Source organism: Helicoverpa armigera, chromosome 5 (assembly GCF_030705265.1).
Source record: "Helicoverpa armigera isolate CAAS_96S chromosome 5, ASM3070526v1, whole genome shotgun sequence".
NCBI classification, from domain to species: domain Eukaryota; kingdom Metazoa; phylum Arthropoda; class Insecta; order Lepidoptera; family Noctuidae; genus Helicoverpa; species Helicoverpa armigera.
The window spans coordinates 13,679,346-13,697,201 of record NC_087124.1 but is presented as its reverse complement, the minus strand read 5'-3'; the positions used below and the strand labels follow the sequence as shown (position 1 = coordinate 13,697,201).

The 17,856-nt window shown below is 39.5% G+C and overlaps 2 protein-coding genes across 3 annotated transcripts; one reads left to right on the top strand and one right to left on the bottom strand.

Annotated features, from left to right (window-relative positions):
* The first annotated feature begins 4,422 nt into the window (after positions 1–4,422).
* On the top strand, positions 4,423–13,716 carry LOC110383100 (cytochrome b5). Its single transcript, XM_049842830.2, has 4 exons — positions 4,423–4,714; positions 10,867–10,955; positions 11,502–11,612; positions 13,384–13,716. The coding sequence occupies exons 1-4, from the start codon at positions 4,598–4,600 to the stop codon at positions 13,457–13,459; spliced, it is 393 nt and encodes a 130-aa protein (XP_049698787.1). The 5' UTR covers positions 4,423–4,597; the 3' UTR covers positions 13,460–13,716.
* A 1,593-nt stretch (positions 13,717–15,309) lies between these two features.
* Positions 15,310–17,447, bottom strand: LOC110383097 (apoptosis regulatory protein Siva). 2 transcript variants are annotated; one of them, XM_021343824.3, is made up of 4 exons: positions 17,214–17,447; positions 16,985–17,133; positions 16,747–16,910; positions 15,310–15,528 (listed from the first exon to the last, which is right to left on the bottom strand). In XM_021343824.3, exons 1-4 carry the CDS (start codon positions 17,320–17,322, stop codon positions 15,489–15,491), a joined length of 462 nt encoding a protein of 153 aa, XP_021199499.1. In that variant the 5' UTR covers positions 17,323–17,447; the 3' UTR covers positions 15,310–15,488. The 2 variants fall into 2 exon arrangements, with proteins under 2 accessions (XP_021199499.1, XP_021199501.1); XM_021343826.3 differs by having other exon boundaries at positions 16,747–16,895; positions 17,214–17,443.
* Between the last annotated feature and the right edge of the window lie 409 nt (positions 17,448–17,856).

Below are 17,856 nucleotides of genomic sequence, written 5' to 3'. Positions count from 1 at the left end.
GGAATGCCACATATGTGTCAATCGTAATCGAGTCGGGATTGGATCGCAGTCGAACGTGAATCGTACGTTGCTTAAGTAAAATTAGGAGAATCGGGTCCCAGACCAATCGCACACCAATCAAATGTCAATCGAATACGATTGGTCTTTTATTAGTAACAGAATGCCCGATATGGTTAAAACTGCTATTGCGATCATATTGCGATTCGATTTCTACTCGATTTTGACATTATTAACTTAGGAGAATCGGGCCCCTGATGAGGCTCTCGTTAGGCGGCTGGATCAAGGGACTGATTCAGAAGGCAGTACTCCTTGATACGGCGCGTATGGTGAGGAGGTTTCTGTCTCTGGGACCCTAACCACCGGTACCTTGGACCCTGAGCCCGATATCGGTGGCAACCTATTTTTATATTTAATATTAAAAAATGTAATTAATATGTTTAACAATAAATTAAATAAAAACGAACGTGCGTGGTTTTCGTACCTCTACCCTCCATATTCTTATTTAATGACAATGACATAACATAGAATGAATGAAATTGAGATTATACTCTTTCGTTCATTCGTGACTTTATAAAAAATATATTAATCAAGTCACCCGCAAAGAGTAAAGTAATATATAGGGAAAAGAGAGCCCTCTTGCGTGATAATCATGCAAACCTATTTGTCAATGCGCCATCTCTCTCTAAATTGGCCCCGAACTACCTACATAGCTATAGCTATAAAAATATATTTATGCATCATATTCATAACATTTTCTATTAGGGTTAATAGCACCATGTAACTATAACATTGGTTATCGTTATAGTTACATTATGCTACTTACCCTAATAGAAAATGTCATCGTTAATATAGTAAAACGTCGAAGAAAAACAAATAATTATTATGTATTATTACTTTTTATACGCGTGTACGCAGAATGCAAAAACCGCCATATTGATATTTTGTTATGATCGATGATCGGTTTTGTTAAGTTACTTGGAATACTGACACCAGGTCTTTTTAGATTAAAATTGATATTTGTGCTTTTTCAAACCGTATTTAATTTATTCGCCTATTTTATCTTTTTTTTAAGTGTCTAATATTTTCCTCATACTTTTCTCTAATTAATATTGCATCATCATCAGCCTATCGCAGTCCACTGCTGGACATAGGCCTCTCCAAGTGCACGCCACTGAGATCGATTTTCGGCTACTCGCATCCAGCTCCTGCCAGCCGTCTTGCGCAAGTCATCACTCCACCGTGCCTGAGGACGTCCTACACTACGCTTGCCGAGTCGTGGTCTCCACTCTAGAACTCGTTTACCCCAACGGTTATCGGTTCTTCGGCTAATATGGCCAGCCCACTGCCACTTCAGCTTGCTGATTCGGTGGGCTATGTCGATGACCTTGGTTCTCTGACGGATTACCTCATTTCTGATGCGATCCCTCAGAGAAATGCCAAGCATAGCCCTTTCCATAGCCCGCTGAGCGACTTTAAACTTGTGGACCAGCCGTACCGTCAGTGTCCACGTTTCGGCTCCGTAAGTCATGACAGGTAGGACGCACTGATTGAAGACTTTCGTCTTTAGGCACTGTGGGATCGACGATGTTAGGACTCGACGTAGCTTCCCAAATGCAGCCCAACCCAACTGAATTCTCCTATTCACCTCGTCCTCAAAGTTGTTTCTACCTAACTGCAATGTCTGCCCGAGGTATACATATTTCCGTACAACTTCGAGAACGGCGCCGTGTATCGCAATCGGTTCCGGTAGAACATGTTCATTGAACATGACCTTGGTTTTGTCCAAGTTCATCCGTAGGCCGATGCGTAGAGAAGATTCAGCCAGGTCGTTCAGCATTTGTTGTAGGTCCTGCAGCGTTTCTGCCATGATGACGATATCGTCAGCAAATCGCAAGTGAGAGATGTGTTCGCCATTGATGTTGATGCCACGTCCATTCCAATTCAGCGTCTTGAACATATCCTCCATTGCATTAGTGAACAGTTTCGGGGAAATAACATCCCCTTGTCTCACTCCTCGATGCAACGGTATGGGCCTAGTTTGCTGATTTTGTACTTGGACGGACATTGTAGCGGCTTCGTAGAGACATCTCATCACTTGGATGTATCGCCAATCTACTTGACAACGCTGCAGGGACTCCAGAACAGACCAGATTTCAACCGAGTCAAAGGCCTTCTCATAGTCCACAAATGCTAGACACAGGGGCTGATTATACTCTTCGGTCTTCTGTATAATCTGCCGCACTGTGTGGATGTGGTCTATGGTGCCGTATCCGCTCCGAAACCCAGCCTGCTCCGGTGGTTGGAATTCGTCGAGTCTTCGCGCAAGTCGGTTCGTGATCACTCTTGAGAACAGCTTATATACGTGGCTTAGGAGGGAAATGGGTCGATAGTTCTTCAACTGGGTTTTGTCTCCCTTTTTGAAGAACAGGACGACAACACTCCTACTCCACGCCTCTGGAGTTCTCCTTCAAACAGGACGGCATTAAAAGCTTCTGAAGCTCCCCCAGTACGGGCTTTCCTCCTGCTTTTAATAGCTCTGTTGTAATGCCATCCTCGCCAGGGGCTTTTCCATTTTTGAGCTGTCTCAGAGCGATCTCGATTTCGCCACTGCTGACTTCTGGCAGGTCTTCGGTGAAATGGCGCGTTAATGTGGCTCTAGAATCCTCATTTCCGGGATCAGGTCGAGATGCATGCGATGCGTATAACCGGCCATAGAAATTTTCCACTTCCGAAAGGACTGCCGGCACCGAAGAAACGACTTCTCCACTTGTTGTGGTCAGCTTCGTCAAGTGGCTTCTTCCAAGAGATTGTACGAACACCTTTGACCCCGATTCAGCTCAATTGCTCTTTCAATGTCAAGAGTATTGGAGCACCGGAGGTCGCGTCGTACGTGCTTGTTGATCTCTTGGTTTAGAGCCCGCTTAGCTGACGAAGTGACAGGTGGGTTTTCACGTCGTCTCTTCATAAGCCCTAATGTCTCTTCCGAAAGCTTTGATTTCTTGCCCTTACGCTGCATGTTACAGAATCTCGAACCTTCCTCCTGAGGATCCGAACCACATTTTCGTGGTTCTGGTTAACGTCTGTTGTGGTTTCCACGGCGGCAAATCGGTTCTCCAAATTTGACTGGAGCGTTTCAGATCCTGTCATGGTTTGGAGCAGTGTTGGTCGGAGCCTGGCCTTCATCAGACGGAAACGTTCAGCCTTGAAGTTGATATTCAGAGAGCCTCGGACAAGTCGGTGATCGCTACCGGTATTAAACCTATTGATCACGGAGACGTCTCTGAATATGTGCTTCTTGTTCGTCATGATGAAGTCAATCTCATTTTTAGTCATAGTGTCGGGGCTTTGCCACGTCCACTTCCTTTGGGGCTGCTTTTGAAAAAGAGTTCATCAAAAGAGCCCCTCACGTTCGAGGAAGTTGACGAGCATTTGCCCCCTATGATTCCTGCTTCCAAATCCATGGGATCCTACTGCCGATTCGCCGCAAATCTGTACTCCCACTTTAGCGTTAAAGTCCCCCATGACAACGGTGTAATGGGTCTTTGTAGTGAAGTGGAGGGCCCTTGATATATCATCAAACATATCCTCCACTTCATCGTCTGAATGTGTCGAGGTCGGTGCGTACACTTGCACTACCTTGAGGCTATACCTGTCGGTGAGCTTTAAGATAAGGTACGCTACCCTGTTCGACACACTAGACACCTCCACAACGTTATCAGCTAGGGACTTATTAACCAGAAACCCAACGCCACCTTGGGATTGTTGGTCTCCTCTCGGAAGTACATTAGGTGACCTGATTCGAGGGTTATGGTGTCCTCCCCCTCTCTTCGAACTTCACATAACCCTAATATGTGCCACCTAATCTTCCCAAGTTCCACCTCGAGTTGCGCCAGATGCGAGTCAAGCCGTAGCGTGCGGCCGTTGTACGTCGCCAGAGTCAGTTTTGTTTGGTGGCCTCCCGTAACCCGGAGATTCTTCGCACCCTCTGCCCCGCCGTAACCACGGTCGCCACCATGACCGGGAATAGCGGGACTGCCGGGAACTAGGGGCCGTGGCTTTTTTGTGCTGCTCATAGAGGTATTTAGCCTACTGCTATCACGCTGGCCAGACGGGTTGATAGAGGGTTTTTTCCGAGTTTTCCTTCTCTTGCACTGGTGTTTGGTGCATTTTATACTCCATTAGTCGACTTTTACGACACCCACTGGAAGAAGGGGTAGCGACATATGTATTCTTAAGCCGTCGCTACTTAATATTGCATAAATAATTTTATATTGACAAACAAAAACGATTATAGTGTAGTGCCATCTGTTGGTAATTTAAAGTATCTTTTAGATAGTAAATAGTTTCCGGGCCAAATAAAAGGTGGCGACTCTTCATTCACTTAGCTGTCAAAATGTACGGAGTGTCTCCCCCCTGGTCACCCGTTTCGGTCGTTGTTGCCCACTATTTAATAATTGTGGTGTTCGCGACGACACGTCGACACGGGCCAGAATTATCTCAAGGCATTGTGGTTATCAGGTGTTATTATATAGCGTGGTGGCACCGGCACAAGTAGTTTCTTCTGCACCCCATACAGCGAAGTTTTACGGAGTACACGATGGAAGACCAGCCAAAGTTGTTCACGCGCGAGGAGTTGAAGTCTCGTTGCACGCGCAATGACGCCGTGCTTATAATTCACAACGAAGTATACGACGTCACCAGCTTCCTCGCAGAGGTCAGTCGAATTTTTTTATACCACTTAAACTTCAATTACAATTTAAATATTGTTTAGAACCGTCCTTCAATGTCCTTTCAAGAACTAGTTTGACTATATTAAGAGAACAGACAGAAAAGTAATTAAACATGCAATAGATATTAAGTTATACTCTGAGAGAAGACTAAGTCTAATCTTTTTTGTACGCTTCCTGGTCTACATGGAACTCTTAGATTCCAATTTGTATCAGTTTCGCTTAATCTTAGAGGATCATATTAGTCAGAAGTAATTGGCATAAAATCCGGTTTTCTTAGGAGCTAAAAAGCAAGATACAATAATGCACCTATGAGACCCAATCTGCCTCTGACTCAATGTTATGATGTCAGCCTGGTTCATCACCAGAACACATAAATTGATGGATTTGTCAATACCAAGCTAGGTAGACTATACTGTAGAGGAGAATTTTTAAAACAAGTAATAGAATTTCTCAGCTCAGGGATATTGGTGAGCAGACGCAGCTCTGCTCTGTTTTGGTGGAGTAAAATTGATTTGAAACTATATAAAGCTTTAGACCGAAAAAAAAAATGCTATCCTTAAAAAAAATAGTTAAATATTGCATGCTTTATGTTCTGGACTTTTATATTTTACCTTTGTGACAAAAATGCTGTTCACCAATGTACTCAGCTGATACCGGCGGTTATAATCGGATTGCTTGATTCCTTCCCCTTGACTTTTGGAGATAATGTACATATACATAATCACTTCATAGACCAGAAATATTAATATGTTTGTTACATATCAATACATATGTTACAAAAATATTTCTTAACTAATTACATATACTAATTAACAGTCTTGGAAATTAAATTGGCATGATATTAAAAAAATGTGATTAGCTCTGTAAACATGCCAATGCACTTTGAAGATGAAAAATACAAGCAAATATTTTGTGTGTTAAATAACATGACCCATTTATAACTATGGCACACATGAACAGCACATCATGGTGAAACTCCAACTTGTCATTTGGATTTGACCCTTTAATAGTATTTCATGTAATAAGCACTACATAGCTTAAAACAGAAGACTCTCTTTCTGTCCCTATAGTCCTATTCCCCATGTCCCTTTGTACGCTTAAATCTTAAAAAATCGTTTTTGATGCGGTTTTTTTGAATACATAGAGTGATTAAAGAGGAATTTATATGTATAAAACATACATAAAATAGTGGGGAAATACTATTATTCCACACGGGTTGCTAGTTCCAATATCAAAAGTTAATGGCGTTGCTGTCGCCATTTTATGCGTGCCTTTATTCCCAAGAGTCAGGGAGCGTGTGCTGGTCAGTATTATTATTACTTACGTTTTTTATTCCCGGGGGAACTTGTTCCAGTACTTGGATAAAATATAGCCTATGTTACTCAGGATCATCAGGACGACCGGTCACCGTGATTACGTACATACTACATAACTCTTTAAGATACGTTTTGGGAAAAAGCTAGCGACTTGTCTGTACCTTGTCGTTATCAGTATGGAGGACCAACACGCAATAAATCACGTTTGTTGTCGGAGCCCCTAATACATTTATATAGTTTAGTTTTCAATATCTGTAAACGGCAATAGAAATTACAAAGTGTAGACAAACTTGCCGCCTTATCCTTTTATGCCCAAAAGGATAAGGCGGCAAGTATACTGCTGGTATTATGGCTGGGTTATCGTTATAGTTAAATGGTGCAAGAAACCCTAAGTTGTAAGGCCCCGTTTATAAACTTTTCTATAGTTATTTACTAATACTTTTGACGACCTCGATGGCGCAATGGTCACCATGCCGGACTGCCGAAGCCGAGGTCCCGGGTTCGATTCCCGGTTCGGTCGACATTTGTGTGATGAGCATGCTTGTTTGCCGTGGTCTGGGTGTTACAATATGTATTTATAAATATGTATATATGTAACTATATATGTAGTTTATCAGTTGTGTTAGCACCCATAACACAAGTTAATTAATAACTTACCATGGGGCTAACCGACCGTGTGTGAAAAGGTGTCCCGACATTATTTATTATTATTTATTATTTTTATAATACTATATCTATGAAGAAGAAAATGATTTTGTTTGCTTCCTAAGGCGCCAAAAACTGAACGGATTATCTAATATGAAAAAAATTGGTTGCCTGTAAAGTCGGTATACGGGCGAAAGTTTTGCGTGACAACGACTTTGAGCGGTAAAATAATTTTAATGTGAATATTCATTCGTATAGTAGGAAGAAGGATGATTTATGTCTGTCTCTCTCGCTCTTAGGCGAGCTAACCATGCCCGAGTGGAAGGGACGCGTGCCTCTCACTCGCTCTCATTGTGAGCGCATAACGTGAGCGGAGCGTAACGCAGTTTCTTGAAGTGTCACCCGGCAAACCAATTTATAAGACGTAGTCACGTCAAAAAAAAATGACTGCTGGCAAGCTACAATATAAATAATGCCGGGACACCTTTTCACACACGGTGGGTTAGCCCCATGGTAAGTTATTAATTAACTTGTGCTATGGGTGGTAACACAACTGTTAGACTACAAATACATATTTATAAATACATATTGTAACACCCAGACGAAGACCAACAAGCATGCTCATCAGCATCACACACATGTCGACCGAACCGGGGACCTCAGATTCGGCAGTCCGGCTTGGTGACCATTGCGCCACAGAGGTCGTCAATATGCATGACATTAGGCTATTTATCCGGGGATACGGGAAATAGTTTCATGGGAGACGGACACAACCGCGGCAAACAGCTGGTATCATTACATATACTAATACAATATATTTCAATTATACCTACTCCCCGCCTATAGCCGGGAATGTTGATTATGTGATTCTCGTCGTCATGAAGCGTTGGAATTTCTCATTTTGAGGCGCAAACGGAATGCGGAGCCGAGGGTCGAGAGCTCTCTTACAGTGACCTACATACATAATAGACTTTATCTGCTCGTTTGACTGGGAGATTACGATATGCGAGCGACACAGCGTTCCTATCACATCATACTGAGCTTTCCACATTAATGGAGAGAGGAAATCCTTCTGCAGGGTTAGACCGCGACGTAGAAGTTAAAAATGTCAGGGTATGGATTCCATACGTGGATCTGCGGGCGGTGAGTTTCGAATGGCCCATCGTCCTTCTGTGTCCTGGCAGACGACAGGCCCATGTCGGCGCTGCGCATCGTGCCATGCGCTTGGGGGGCCCGCTAGGGCCAAAGCCTGTCGGGGCCGCGGGATTGTTCGAAAGAGCTATCGGCACCCTGGTACATAAAGGGCTTAAGTAGTACTTTTAGTCCATAAAAGTGTGATACTCGCGGACTCCATTACTATGCGTATTGCGAATAATTTATTAATGTAGGACATCATACGTAACGGCGGACCATAGTTGGTTCAAAATAAGAGTAATTACGTAATCTGTGACTGGTCCAGGTCATTAATAAGCGATACTTAAACCTGTCTGTCAGCTTTGCTCGCAAATTAGCCCAGTGCGCTGTCTCCGATGACATTGTGCTATCCGCTAAGCGAACTATTGCTAATCATACCTAAGTGAGCGATAAAGTATTGCTTATCAGTTTTGTCACGAGACTAGTTCGAGTCGATTGCGTGTTTAATTATTCGATTTTGCACGCGACTTCGTCCTGTTTTCCGCGGTTTTATGAGGGTCTCGAGTTCTCGACGAACTTCCTTTCAACGCACCGATACAAATTTCTACAAATAAATAAACTCGACTTAAATATAAAAATCGGTTTAGTCGCTCCCGAGTGGGTAAACCCACGCGAAAATACTCAATAAGTATCTTAACTTTTATCTCTTTGTTTCCACGGAAACGTTCTCGTTATTATAAAAATTATACGAATTATGTATATTCAAACGTAATATTAAGCGTAAGTACTAGATCATTCTTCGTGAAATTATAATTTTGTTCATTTTCCTTTAAAAAATAACTGTGACGAATTTTCATATATCGGGTGTGTCGTACACAATCACATTAAATGAAATGCGTTAATATACTGGTTAATATATGTCGATTAACACAAAGAAAAATACGTAAAAATAAAAAAAAAGTATTTTTCTAACAAAGTAAATAGAATAAAAAGAACAATGTCAGACGTCCATAGTAACTTAGGCTCAATAAAAATATTTCATTTACAGTGAAAATTCTTACAGTTTCTTGTGTAGTTTAACGTCAGAAGCTTTTCTATGTTTTCCAGTTTTGCATTGAACTTCTCAAAACCAAATTATTCCAAATTATTAAAACGAAAAACCTGAACTCGATAAACAAAATAATTACTTATTAAAATGATTTTTTTTTTTTTGAAAAGTTCTAGATAACAATTAAATATTATTTCATAAGAAGTTAGTATTTTATATTTAAATTGTTGTAGTAAAGAACTTTGTGTCCGTGAGAATTTAGTTTTAAAAGTTGATTGGGTGGGCCGAAACCTGACATTGTTCTTTGCGAAAATTAGAACACCCTCACAATTCTCCTCTGAAAACTGATAGCTGTCAACTGATCAAAACATTTGATACTCATAACTTTACCTCTGCTTTACACATGATGTTGTAAATTATAAAAACGAAAAATGATTCCTGTGGTTAAACCACTGGATGGATTAGGTATTTTTTAAATATAATTCGCCATAGTAAAGTTTATGCGATAGCGATTTAATGTGATTGTGAACGACACACCCTGTATATATTTCGAATTTATCGAATTTACTTTGAGAACTGAATGCACAAGAACCTAATACAATATTATAATTCATACATAATTATAATATTCTGTACATATTCACATTTATGTGATTATGGTTTTATTTAGGTAGAGGCAAATTTAATCTCAATCCGTTCAGGTGTTTAACCGAACAATCCAACACGTACCTCTTGTTTCAGTAGGTAACAAGCGACTCGCTAGGAACGAAACCTTGGTGAAAACCGCATGAAAAACCTTTTCATATGTAGATAGATAGAGATCATACAGTAGAAGAAGTCAAAACTTATCCAAATTATGGAATATCGGATGTTTATACTAAGTATAGGTATACAGCGTCGACGACAAACACCGGTCTATTAATAAAATATTTAATTGTCAAGTAATCTTATATTACTTAACAATAAATATTCTCGCAGTGGAACTTTGCACCCTCTTTGTGTGATTCTCACAATACGTTTATAATTGACGCGGCTTTATGTATATTTAGTTGTGTAGTTATCAGTCGAATGATCTCTCTCCTCTTTAACTTATGGCCCTGACTTTATACTTACAGTCTGCCTGTACGATACAGCAAACAAGGTTATGTTATTTTTACACACATACAGCTCGTGACTACGTGACGCCCTTACGGTGGGTCCATGGAGATTGGAGACTATCAATGTTCATACATTTCTCCGTTTCTCAGAGTACACGATTAATGGGTCCCGTCTGAGATATGAATAACATTTGGAAGTAGTTACGAGTAGTCAGGGGCCAGAAAGTTTGACAACCCGGCTTTCAAACTATCCAGGCAAACCAGTACACCATCAGGCCTATTGAACTTCTTCTACCCAACTAGATAGAAAACGCAGCTCAGCTGAATCAACTGGAACACTGGAAGCTGATCCCAACATTGTTTTGAAAAAGACAAGGCAGATGATGACATACATAGACTACTAATAAAATAAATACTTGAAATAAAACTTTTTCTAGTATTGTGATAGTAGTATTCAATATAAATTAATTAATAGATACTCTTTTACATTTAGGAAATTAGATTAAATGACATTGCGGTCATCACCTCATTACCTAAAACCTCATTACCTTATTTGACTTACTGAGTTCAATGCATTGGTCCAACACTTGGTGTACCTATCCTAATGGAAGTTCTTTAGCAGTAATGGATTAAAATGCTCAAATCGGTTTGTCTGTTTTGTTTAAAATAAAATAAGTACGAGTAGCCAGAGATTTTTTGGATTAAGTTCCATATCTTACGGTACAGTTCAAGACACTGCAAAAAATCTCAACAAAAATCTATCTTCTTTCTTTTTACCTGTCTGTTTCCGCACAAGAGATAGAACTGCTTGCGGAGTTTCTAGGAGGAATGCGGGAAGATATTTCTTTAGTAATAAGCATTACCTTTGTAATTTATTTCTTTGGTTTTGTTCCCAGCACCCCGGAGGCGAAGAAGTGCTGCTAGAGAAAGGTGGCCAAGATGCAACGGAGCCTTTCGAAGACGTTAGCCACAGCTCCGATGCCAGGTATGTCCCTTGCTACGTTTAGCTAGTTTGTGTATAGGATGACTAAACATAGTATCACAGAGGAAAGAAAACGAGTGTAAGTGCCCTTAAAGCTCAAGTGCGGGAACCGTGATCGCCATTAATGGCAAAGGTATACGTCTATCGGAGCCGAACGCGCCGCAACAAATTGTTTAGGTTTCATGCAATTTCATATAAGGAATTATGAAATTCGTTTGGTGCGTTCGATTCTAATAGATGATCTTTGGCAAAACACAAAATAAAATTCTAATTTATTAACACTTTTTTTAACGACGTCAAAAATCATCAAATGACCCCTCCCGCTGTGGGTTAGCAGCGGTGAGGGAGTGTCAGACTCTTACTGATTAAAAACCGTCGTGTTCCGTCGTAGGCCTTTTATGTACTAGGGCCCGACTCTTTCGAGCAATCCCGCAGCCCCGGCAGAATTTACATACATACTTCTTTCTTTATTAAGTGTGTGTACAAAAATCGGAAATAGATAAATACATATGTACCTGAAAATATGTAAGTAACTTGTTGTGTTAACAGATCCCTGATGAAGAAGTACAAGATCGGCGAGTTGGTGGAGGCGGACCGAGTGCAGAGCAAGAACGCTTTCGCGCCGCAGTGGAGCAACGATCAGCCGCAGGAGCAGGGCAAGTGCGTAATCGCGTAGTTCCTCCCCAACACCGACATACATCTGCGATGCACTCTCTAACTCACTCGTCCCCAGTTATCACAATTATAAACCAACACCCATATTAAAATCAGTGTTATCTTACATAATAAGTACAAGCAGGGCAACAACTCGTGACAATAGTTAAAATATATTATTTTTTTCTTGGTTTGGTATAGGTATCACATCACTTAATAACGTATTAAGAGTAAGAAACAAAATGGAATGCAATCAAGGGCTTTTTAAAAACAATATCGAAATATTGTGCAATTCAATTGATCGTCTAGGGAGCGCCTTAGTAAGGACCAGTTCTGCAATCATATGCAGTTAGGATCATTCAATTACAATTTTTATTCGGATTCCTAGTGTTTCCGAAAGTTGTTGCGCTGGTGGAACTTTCCATCTTCGACTATTTTTTTCCTCATTTGAATTAAGTACATCGGGTATCTAAATAGACCTTATCTTCTTACAACTATAGTTGAATATAGGCTACAACATTTTCTGGAGCATTTCTGTGCAATGTAACATTCTTGCGAATGATACAATACAGACAAAAGCTCGGTTTCCAAAGCATTTCTAAGTAATGTAACGTTCTTGCGAATGCTCGGCATTATGTTACGGTTAAATGCTCACAGCGTGTGTGCATTTACCAACATATCGTTGTACCTTGCGTTCATTCTTTTTTGAAATGTTGGACCTACAAGTTGCGTGTGCTGCGATTAGCGTCGTGGCTCGACGAATATACTCGTTGGTTTGTAACAAAAAGGCGAGCGTGCTCGACGTTTAGTTCGTAAAAGGATGATACACAAGAACATATTATAGAGCGGCTCGTTGTTCTCATACAAGTAAATGTTGTAGTCTATACTCACCTTATAGATCAATAGGCCATATTTCATCGTGGTTAAGTATCATATTATCATCATTGCAATTTAAAATGATTCTCATAATTTTTCCCATGTAATGCTCGAATCCGAACAGTGAAAATACTGACGAGGGACTCTCAGCGTGTGATGTTTTAGTGTTCTATTGGCTGATTCCACTTAGCCGTCCACGCACTATGCACATGGCTCTGTGTAAAGTAATGATAAAGCACATCGCTCACCTATCGTACTTGACATGCCACTTATTAACGATTGTGATACGATGATCTGTAAATGCTTTCCTATAGGATAGATATGAATTATATTGTTATTGTTTTTAGATTGTATATCTAAAAAAATATACATATATTATTAGAACTTATTGGTTGCTAAGCGAGATCTCTAATAGATTCCAGTAGTTGTAGACAACTGCTTGTTATAATTATTGCACAACATTATTTTATTTAGATTTGTAAGAATATACATATTTAACGAAGGCGTTTGGTCTCGTTTTGCGGTGCTTTGTCTTATTATTATAGAAATGCTAACAACTTGTATTGTGACTATTTTATTATTGCCTAATAAAGTGCATAACATCACATTCGCCTCATTATTTACGACTTTCCTCTACCATCCTTCTCATTTATGCTTTTAGTTACACAGACCCATGTGCTTATTTATTTTTGATTCCTTTAGTAGTTCTTTCGATATTCAGTGAATAAAACACTTGTCACATATTAAAAAGTATATTTAGATACCTACCTTGAAGAGCAGGATCATAACGCGTAGTTGTACCTGGTGGGTGTAGAGTGAGTGTGTAAGTTCGCCTGGCACCAGGGAGGTGTGGGCGCGGGGCTCGGAGCGTAATGTATGAGCGAGTTGTTGGTGTCTGCAGCACGTGGACGTCGTGGCTGACGCCGCTGCTGCTGGGCGTGGCCGCCACCATCCTGTACCGGTACCTGTTCGCGTAGTGCGCCGCCGCTTCGCCACGCACGCGCCGCAACCTCCACCGTCGCACTTCAACTCGACTACATCTACATGGGTAAATACTGTGTCCATTCACCATCGTGGCTCAAACTCTTTATAAAGCTCTATGGCAAGGCGAGTAAGTTTTATAAATAAGCACCCAAAGGTTCAGGGAGGTGAACAGTGGACCGCAGACTGAATAGATAGGTCAATTACTGAGTGCGTGGCCTTTTAGCAGCCTTGTGCGCCGCAGTTGGCCTGGGGCCCGATTCTCCTAATTTTACTTAAGCGACATACGATTCACGTTCGACTCGGTTCGACTGAGATTCAATCCCGACTCGATTACGATTGAAGCGTATGTGGCATTCCGCAATTTTTTCTTTGAAATAAACGTTTTTATCCTTTTCTGTCATTCAATAATGAATCATTTTGTCTGCATATGATTTACGATTGCAAAATGATTGTAGAGCAAACTACCGTATAGACCAAAATCACCAAAATAGCAGACCAATCGCAAACCAATCGAATGTCATTGGAATACGATTGGTGTTATATTAGTAACAGAATGCCCGATAAGGTTAAAACTGCTATTGCGATCGGATTGCGATTCAATTTCTATTCGATTTTGACAATATTAACTTAGGAGAATCGGGCCCCTGGTGTTGCGTATATTATGCCCAACTAAAATTATATTATTAGGCGTCAACGCAATACTTGGTTCAACATTCAACGGCTAGCTATCGATTACTGTGTTTAGAAAAAGGTGCCAGTAGCTATAAAAAATATTTAATGTGTGTGAGAGATAATAGTTCATCCGCAACATTGTAACTGCTTGTGAAATATTTTTGAGGCTTTTGAATCGCTACTTTGAACAAAAGCAAATATATTTATTAGATGTACAAGCTTTATCTTTGGCAGTCGTTACGGGTAGTCAGAAATCTGACAAGCAGTCTTGCCTAGAAACTAACAGGATTGGGTTGCCCGAGTAACTGGGTTAAGGAGGTGAGATAGGCAGTCACTCCATGTAAAAAATTGGCACCCAACTGCATTCGGTTAGCCAGGAAGCCGACCCTAACATAGTTGGGAAAAGGCTAGGCAGATGATCATGATGAGATATACAAGCTTTGTCAAAATAAAAGGAGAATATTTTTAGCTAACCATTAGCTCCAGTCAGGTTTGAAGATGTTGACAAGCTTGCTGACTAGCTGCTATTGGCTGCGAGGTCGCGATAGCTACACATTGTCGCTACGCAGTTACTACTTAGTTAAGGTGATAAGACTATATTAGATGAGTAAGCGAAAGATGTTTTCTTTTATATTTTTGTGTTTCGTGAAAATATAATATTTCAGTACCTAATGTTACTTTGCAACCAGTTCAAAGTTAAAACATACAAATGTAGGTATTTAATTGGGTATGATAAGATTGTTCTTGCACAATAGTGCACTGTTTTCTATTTAAAAGTAAATAGCACTACATAATTATGTATGGTTTGGATGGATAAGGGTATATTAAGATTTTTTAAAGGTGATGCACCAGCTTATTGAATCGTGTGTTTATTGATGTCAATTAATAAATGTTTTACCATGTCCATTTATGTGTAGTTGTTCCACATTTTGTGGATTTTCCGTAATTTATGCACAAATGTATACCTGCCTATATTGAGAGAGATATCTGCATTTTATAGACGTTCACATGATGATTGAATTAGTATTGTTACACATGACCTTAATTATTTAATACAAACTTGTACTAATGTGTCATCCGACTTGTTATGCGTTTGGATTAGTCATTCAGGACATTGAAGGAATATTTTTTTAAGTTAAAGCAGTTTTGTTATGAATTTATATAAACTACATTACCTTATTTAGTGTTTTATTTCTTATAATCCTAAATATTACAGCCTTTTTGAGCTTAAAAACTACTGCACTCTTTACTTAAATTATATTATCTCTTAATATTGTAACTATGCGCTTTATAATAAAACAGATCACCACGAAACAGTAATAGACTCACCTATACAGTAAGTATATTTGATTAACTATAACAAGACACACACACTTCTGCTCCCTCAGACCTGTAAACAACAACAAGTCATCACATGACAATCTATCGGATGGTGGCGATATTTGTGCTGCTACCTGAAATTCATGACATTACACATTTTTTAAATAAGGTTCTTATACAAAGCCGATATCCCGCCAGGTGGGTACATTAATCATATTTTTTTAGGAATAAATCAATGCAAGATATCAAAGCGAATTAGGCAACACATATAATTGTGCTGTATTTAATAAGTGTACCTACTTTAACAAACCGTTTTAGTTACTGCAATTATTCTGACCTGCGTGAACATATATCATGTGAATGCAAACAGGAACTGCTAGATTACATAACAGACACGATAAGATTCAGTAAAACAGCCATATTTTACTCAGCACCAACACCAACACACATAAGCAGCAGATAACTCTAGAAATAAATGAAGGTTGTAATGTTGAAGGTGAAATATACTAAACATAGTCATAAATCTAATTACTGTATTGTAGTTTTCTGTGTCGTGTTTTTGTATGAATCTGATAAATCTAAAACAATCACAATAATAGTTAACCCAATAGATAATATCAATAATGACATCATATTAGAACTTGACGGCAATTATTCCCTTAAACTATCCTAAAATTTTCATGACAGTTAGTGGAGTAGGCCTACAGGAGAAACTACGGTTAAAAAAACGCGCCGAGTAAACTACCTCACAGGTGGCGTGGAAATGTGTGCATGTCATGTATGGAATATACTTTAAAGCGCGATATCTCAGGAATGGTAAGATTTAGGAGAAAACTGTTAATGCCATTTTTGTAGAAAATTTAAAGATCTACAATTTTGGTCTGATGTCTTTTTTTGATAAAACTTACCGTTTTCGAAAAAAAAAAAAATCTAAAATTTTGACATTTGACCTTGAATAACTTTTGACGCACACATGGGATTGATGGGGACTTTTAGTATTTTATTTATAATGATCAAATCTAGCTCTCCACCAAAAATCAGCTCTGTGGGAATTTTTGTTATTTCAAATGTCTATTTTGACCGGGCTAAGTTTAATACAGTACCCACCTGGCAGGTGTACCTGACATGTCTCTTGAACAGTGCCGGCTACTTGGCAAGTGATTCCATAAAATATACTCATGGCAGTGTTGAATGTGTTCAAATATTTCAACATGAGTATTCTTAAAATACCTTAGAGAGGACATCTAAGGTGTGTTAATTCTAATGTATGAAATGGGTAAGTACTTACCCAATCATAGTGCAGCAGGCGCAGTGTTGTCTCTCGCAACGGATGCACATGTGCTGGCAGTCACAGCACAGGCTCACCTCGCAGTAGGCACACTGGGACTCGTCCTTACTGCCACATGAGCATTGCTTGATCCCTGACATACTTTGAACCTGTAATGAAGACTTCTAATAAAGATGTCTGCCTTAGTCTTCAATATATGTAATACAAGTAAGGTAAGTAATACAATAGTGCTATTTACCATGCTACCAGAATGCATGAGTCCACCGTCTTTACCAATGAACAACTGCTTCATTTTGCCTTGCTTTTCCGAAGTGTTCACTGTATCTTCAGATATAATCACTGGTGGACATTTTTTGGCGCCTTTGAATAGGAGCAACAAAGTTCGTTCTATGAAACAACACGATGAGAATAAAGTTAATAAATCTCTAACGTAGGTAACTACAAAAATACATATTATTAAAGTTTACCGTAAACTTTTTTCAATTTATCCTCATTATTATTAAACTGTTTCATGCCCACGTGGATTTTACTTTGTTGAACGAAGTCTTCGATAAATGGATTTGATCTTTTCGCCATTTCGTTAAAACAAAAGAAATTTTTTAACAAATAACTATTTTTAGATGTTGGGTATGGTATTATAAGCTAGCATATATGGATAGCAGTAGTAGACATTTAGACAAACAAGTAAACAAGGTCATTTGTCATTGTCATGAAATGTAATGAAATCGTTGACTAAGTCAATGTCCACTGTCAGTTTGACAGATTTCATGCTCTCTCAGCTCCACAGAGTACATTTTAGCTCTCTGTTAAATATTATAACACTAGCCGTTTTCCCCGTGGGGTTCTCCCGTGGGAGCTACTGCCCGCACCGGGATAAAATATAGCCTATGTTACTCGCAGATAACATAGCTTTCTAATGGTGAAAGAATATTTAAAATCGGTCCAGTAGTTTTTGAGTTTATCCATTACAACCAATCAGACAAACAAACAAAGTTTTCCTCTTTATAGTATTAGCATAGATTATTATTCTCTTGCCATCAACCAAAAATACTAAAAAATCTCGTCATTGCGGTCATCAATACCTACTCTTAGTTGTCTTTGGCAAATACA

Coding starts and splice junctions, on each gene's coding strand:
- LOC110383100 (XM_049842830.2), top strand. CDS start 4,598: ATGGAAGACCAGCCAAAGTTGTTCACGCGCGAGGAGTTGAAGTCTCGT. Junction 4,715..10,866: donor TCACCAGCTTCCTCGCAGAG/GTCAGTCGAATT, acceptor TTTTGTTCCCAG/CACCCCGGAGGCGAAGAAGT. Junction 10,956..11,501: donor AGCCACAGCTCCGATGCCAG/GTATGTCCCTTG, acceptor TTGTGTTAACAG/ATCCCTGATGAAGAAGTACA.
- LOC110383097 (XM_021343824.3), bottom strand. CDS start 17,322: ATGGCGAAAAGATCAAATCCATTTATCGAAGACTTCGTTCAACAAAGT. Junction 16,911..16,984: donor TCATGCATTCTGGTAGCATG/GTAAATAGCACT, acceptor CATCTTTATTAG/AAGTCTTCATTACAGGTTCA. Junction 15,529..16,746: donor GCCTGCTGCACTATGATTGG/GTAAGTACTTAC, acceptor TGTTGTTTACAG/GTCTGAGGGAGCAGAAGTGT.